Source organism: Octodon degus, unplaced genomic scaffold (genome assembly GCF_000260255.1).
Source record: "Octodon degus isolate 3935 unplaced genomic scaffold, OctDeg1.0 scaffold00158, whole genome shotgun sequence".
NCBI classification, from domain to species: Eukaryota; Metazoa; Chordata; class Mammalia; order Rodentia; family Octodontidae; genus Octodon; species Octodon degus.
The window spans coordinates 2,798,233-2,804,193 of NW_004524734.1; the positions used below are offsets into that span (position 1 = coordinate 2,798,233).

General features: G+C 50.0%; 1 protein-coding gene across 2 annotated transcripts in view; it reads left to right on the forward strand.

Moving 5' to 3' along the window:
* The window catches only part of Klb (klotho beta), a 35,869-nt gene that overhangs the window by 17,406 nt on the left and 12,502 nt on the right, over positions 1–5,961 (forward strand). For both annotated transcript variants that reach the window (XM_004642674.2, XM_023702809.1), the window contains exon 2: positions 4,643–5,153. In XM_004642674.2, the coding sequence (XP_004642731.1) occupies positions 4,643–5,153 (511 nt within the window). The remainder of the gene's footprint in view (positions 1–4,642; positions 5,154–5,961) is intronic.

Here is a 5,961-nt window from a genome sequence, read left to right on the forward strand (position 1 = left end):
TTTTTTTTTTTTTCTTAAGCTGCTATGAATAGAATTGTTTTCCTGATTTCTTTCTCAGGCTGTTCATTATTGGTGTACAGGAAATTATTGATTCTTTAATCATGATTCTCTGTCTTGCTACTTTGTTGAATTTATTAGCTCTAAAAGTCTTTAGGTAGACTCTTTAGGGTCTTGTAAGTGTAAGTTCATCTTAGCTATAAATAAGGATATTTGACCTCTGCTTTCCTATTTGTATCCTCTTCATTCATTTCTTTTTTTGGGGGAAAGAGCAGCTCAGCCTGCCCTGAGGGTGGGGCTGGCATGGCATGTGGCGCTGGAGATCAAACCTCAACCTCAGTCCCCTGTGGCTGCCTAAGCTTGCCTAAGCAGGTGCTTTAGACCCCTGAGCTATCTCACCAGCCGCTCCCTCATTCTTTTCTCTTGCCTAATCAACACGGCTAAAATTTCAAGTCCTATCTGGTGCTAGTGGACATCTTTGTCTCATTTCTTTTTTTTTAGAGAGAAAACACTTTCATTTTTTTTCCTATTTGGCGTGATGTTGGCATGTGGAGTTTTAAAATAAATGTGCTTAAACAGTATTTAACACTTTATTGAATAGCTTTAACATCACACAAGTTTGCAATTCACAGAAAATACTTCAGCCAAAATCATACATAGATTTGAAAACGTAGCTTCTGATAAATGACCGGTGGCTTCCTCAGATGCCCTGGGATGATGTGTTAGGATTGTCCCTGCATCTTCCCACCAGGATGATGTGTCCCTGCCCTCTACTTCCACATCTCTGCTTCGGTGGCATTGGGCCTGCTGTCTTACTTGCTTCTTATCACACACAGTTTATCTGAGTACAGACTTTCAGGGATATCTCAAAGGGAGCTGTACATCACGGGCCCGCAGGGACTGAATGAGCTATGAGGCACCCTGCTGTCTCTCTGTGACATGAAGCCCTGAGCACTGCCTCAGGAGGAAGAGGCCGCTCCCTATCTGGTTAAGCTGCTGGCCTACAATGTGCGGCTCCCTTTGAAACATCAGTGGACTGGAGTCCTGATGAAGTCTTGCTTACATGGGCATCAGAATGAGAGGAGTGCAGCTCAGGCAGCCAGGGCACTAGCTTTGCACGCCTGGATACATGCACAGGGCTTGTCACAGCCCAGGTGACCTTCGCGCCCCTCCTCACTCTTTCACCTTTGCTGCTATTTGCACGCCTATCAAGGGATCTAAGGTTATCTCACTCTGGGCTGAAGACAGCACTACATTCTCCACAGAGATCAGGTGGGGAACTGTTTGCCAAGTAACAGAGTAAAACACTTTGCTCTGAGACAGTGAGTCTGACAAAAATCGTGGGGAAACGGGTGGCCACAGGTGTTCTCAATGATGCTCCTAAAGAAAGTCTTGGGGACACTAGAAAGGGTTCGGTAGGGGAACCTTGCATGACGGCTGTCCTGCACCTGATCTCTGCAAAAGAATGGAGAAAGGGGGCACTGAAGGCCGCCTTGGGCCATGACAAAACCTGCAGACGTATCCAGGCATACAAAGCTAGTGCCTTGGCTGCATGAGCTGTACCCCTCTCATTCCAATGCCCATGTAAGCAGACTTCATCATGACTCCAGTCCAGGAACTCTGAGATATGCCATGGAATATCTGTTGTTGTTGTTTTTGTGGAACCAGGGATTGAGCTCAAGTCCTTGCGCTTGCCAGGAAAGCGCTTATTCCACTGAGCCATCTCTCCAGCCCCGGAACATCTGTTTTGAAGAAACTCTCTTGCCCTGTTGGATCCCCATAGGCTGGTGAATTCCTATGAGGATTGAACTAACACACCAATCCTGGTTCCACATCCTGCTCCCTTTGGTGTCTGATGGTGTCCCATTCGCTGGGCAGAAGTTCAGGTGGGAGGCACATGACCTTCCTGAAGAGCAATCAGTGTCTTCCACAGCTGAAAACAGTAAAGGCATTCAAGGATCAAGTGACCAGTTGGAATAAAGCAAAGAAGTCCCCCTTTGGGTCTTGATAATTCATGATTGCTTTTGTTTTGAGTCAGAAAAAAAAAAAAAGGAAAAGAAAGAAGGCTAGAAAAGAGAGAGGGATAAAGAGAGAAAGAAGAAAAAAAGAGAGCAAGAAGAGGCTCTCAACCCAGAACTCAGGAGGCTGAGGCAGGAAGATTGCCATGAGTTTGAGGCTAGCCTTGGCTACATGGTGAGTTCAAGGCTAGCCTGGACTACAAAACAAGATCCTAAGGGGGGAAAAAAAAAAAAAAAAAAAAAAAAACACAAGATCCTGTCTCAAAAAACAAATAACTGGGCTGGGGAGATGGCTCAAAGGAATAAGCACTTCCCTAGCAAGTGCAAGGGTCTGAGTTCAATCCCCGGTTCCGGAAAAAAAAAAAAAAAGGGGAGATGGCTCAGTGGAATAAGCGCTTCCCTGGCAAGCTCAAGGGCCTGAGTTCAATTCCCAGTTCCGCAATAAATAAATAAATAAATAAATAAAATAACAAATAAACAAAGCAGCTCTCAGGATTTTCCAATATGATTCTATCCCCCAGAAAAGCCCAGGGAGAGGCCATGAGTGTTCATGATGCAGTCCTTCCGGGACTCCTCCAAGGGCTCTCACTTTAGGGTGCAGGCTTATGGGGAGGGATAGCCCAGACACTCCTGAGGAGGAAACACTGATAACAGTCCTTGGGGACACTTGGGTAATGAGTGACTCTGGGAGCTGTCAATGAGAACTGAGTAAAGGACAGTCAGACAGATAGACAAAGGTCATGTAAGGCCACTACTGTTCTAGACAATCTTCTAGGAATGACTGAAATTAGCCTTTCCTACACAGAGCAAGGTGGCACCAGTTTTGGGCCCTCAGCCCTCACATCAGTGGCTACTTTCCCTCCCCTAACCAGATCTGTGCTCAGGGGACAGGGCAATGGCTCAGAATAAGCATGTCCCTGGCAAGCACAAGGGCCTAAATTCAATCCCTGGTTCAGAAAAAAAAAAAAAAAAAAAATTCACTGCTCAAAATCAGGTACAGTAGTGCATCCCATAATCCCAGATACACAGGAGACTGAGGCAGGAGGCTCAAAAGTTTGGGGACAGCCACTTAGCAAAACCCTGACTCAAAATAAAAAGAGGTGGGCCAGGGAGATAGCTGAGTAGAATAAATATTTGCCTGGCAAATACAGGGTCCTGAGTTCAATCCCCAGTACTGCAAAAATAAATAAATTAATTAATTAACTAATTAATTAAAATAAAAAGAGGGGAGCCTAGTGATGTAGCTCAGTAGCCCTAGATTCAATTTCAAGTACAATAAATAAATAAATAAAGTCCACCACCTTGGTTACAGGATCTCACCTAACAAGGGAGTCCCTGAGAAGCCCAGGCACAGTGGAATCCAGTTAGTGCTTTGTGCAACCCAGACAATCGCCTCACAAAGGACGTGGTGTGACCACTCTTGCTCTTCAGTGGAATGCCGAGGGCTCAGGTCATGCAGTGAGCTGACACCAAGCCCACACTCTTCACGGCTCTACTGCTCTGTCCCACCGCCACCTCCCACAGTAATCAGAGTGACAGCAAAGGATCAGGCAGTGCCACTCTAGGCCACACACTGTCCCAAAACCACCTGTGGGAACTCATTCAACCCTTACAAGAGCCCCGAGGGTGGCTTCCTCAGACCCATTCATGGGATCCAGAGCCTGAGCCATCTCTGACTTCCTAATTGGGACCACCAGGAGAATGCACAGACCAGGGAGCCATCCTGCTCTGTCTCTGTATAAGCAGAGACCCTGTGGCCCACATAGTACCTGCCTGGACCCTGCCTCAGGAGAGCTGGGAAAGGAGCAAGGCAGAGAAAAGTCAGACACACCTGGACCAGGGCCTGCAGGAGAATTCTAGGTTGGAAGCACTGGGGAATTCCACAGGGGTCACCTAATTCACCTCGTGCTTCATTAATTTTGCTTGGTTCTGGTTTTGGGGGACAAGGTGTCACTATGTAGCCCAGGCTGCCCTCAAATGCACAGCAATCCTCCTGCCTCAGCCTTCCAAGTGCTGGGATTATAGGCATGTGCCACCATGTTCAGCTCTTGCTTCATTAATTTTGTCTATGAAGCCAGGAACGGTGGCACAGGCCTGTAATCCCAGCACTCTGCAAGTCTAAGGTGGGAAGGGCAAAAGCTCAGGCACAGTATGGGCAATTTAGTAAGGCCCAATCTCAAAATGAAAGAAAGAAAGAGAGGGAGAGGGAGAAGGAGAAAGAGAAGAGAGGGGAGGGGAGAGGAAGGGAGGGGAGGGGAGAGGAGGAGAGGAAAGGAAAGAGCCAGTAAACTGGGCATGGTGGCACATAATTGTACCAGTACTGAGGCTGAGGAGTTGAGTGTCCCTAGTACAAGACCAGTTTGGGCTACAAAGGGAAAACCTGTCTCTAAAGGTGGGTGGGGGGGTCATCCCTAGGTTCAATTCCCAGTACAAACAACAAGTCTAAACCCATAATCCCAGCACTGAGGAAGCTGAGACAGGAAGATCGCTGTGAGCTCGAGGTTTTCTGGGCTCCATAGAGAAACCCTGTAGCAAAGACCAGAAAACACTAGTCCGGGATCCCCAGCGAGCGGGCTTCCCACCAGCACTGCTGCGAGCGAGACCGCTAACCCGCTTTCTCCTTCCAGGCTCACGCAAAGGTCTGGCACACCTACGACAGGACCTTCCGCCCGCACCAGGGAGGCTGGCTGTCCCTCACGCTGGGCTCCCACTGGGTCGAGCCAAGCCGCTCAGAAGCTGCCGCGGACGCTGCGCGGTGCCAGCAGTCGGTGGCGGCCGTGCTGGGCTGGTTCGCGGGCCCGGTGCACGGGCGCGGGGACTACCCGGCCGGCCTGCGGGAGGAGCTGCGCGCCGCGCTGCCGCGCTTCTCGGCCGCGGAGCATCAGCAGGTGAGGGGCACGGCCGACTTCTTCGCCCTCTCTTTTGGCCCCAACAACTTCAAGCCCCCGAGTACCGTGCCGAAAATGGGACAAAATGTGTCCCTCAGTTTGCGACAAGTATTGAACTGGATCAAGCTGGAGTACGGCAACCCCCGAATCCTGATCGCCGAGAACGGCTGGTTCACAGACAGCCACGTGGCCACGGAAGACACCACGGCCATCTATATGATGAAGAACTTCCTCAACCAGGTTCTGCAAGGTCGGTCGTGTGTGAGCTTGCTTAGAAGGGAGGAGGCAGGCTTCCCAGGCAGTCGGTTACCTTGGAGCCGGGCCCAGCGGTCTGGATGGGTGAGACAGGAGGGTCGCAAGTTAGAGGCCAGCTTGTGCGATTTAGGGATTTAGCAAGGCCTTGACTCAAGATAAAGAATAAAAAAGGGTTAGGGATGTAGTTCGGTGAAGGCCCTGGGTTCATTCTCCAGCGCACACACACACACACACACACACACACACACACACGAGTGACAAAAGTCCCAAGGCAGAGCTGAGCTGCTTCTGTTGCTCTGCAGACTTCGGATCCCTGCCCATCTCCACCTCATTCCTTTCCCTCCACCCAGGCAGTGACACCTGCAGGTGGCTGCTGGGAACAGTGGAGCAGAAGCCAGAGGGAATTCCCAAATCTCTTCAGACTGTAGCTCCCTAAAAGGTCCCAAGGCTACAGGACGCTCCCCTTCTGCAGGAGAGCGACACTCAAGCCCCGATTACGAGAAGGATCAGTCTGAGACAGAGCCACCCTGCACTGGGCCACCTGCGTGTGGCTGGGTGCCTCGGAGCCCAGGTATCACCTGCAGGCCTGTGTCAAGGCCTTATACCCCAAGCGCACATCCCTCACTCTGCCTGGAGCAGGGCACTGCCAAAGGGCTGGAGCCCGGGAATGCAGCACACTGACCTGTGGGGATCTCTGCCCCAGGATTCTCCACCTTTTAGGAAAGAAATGTCAGCGATAAGCCCCCCAAAGTGTACAGAAGCGAGGCATTTCTGAGAGAAATGAAGCTTTTTTTTTTTTTTTT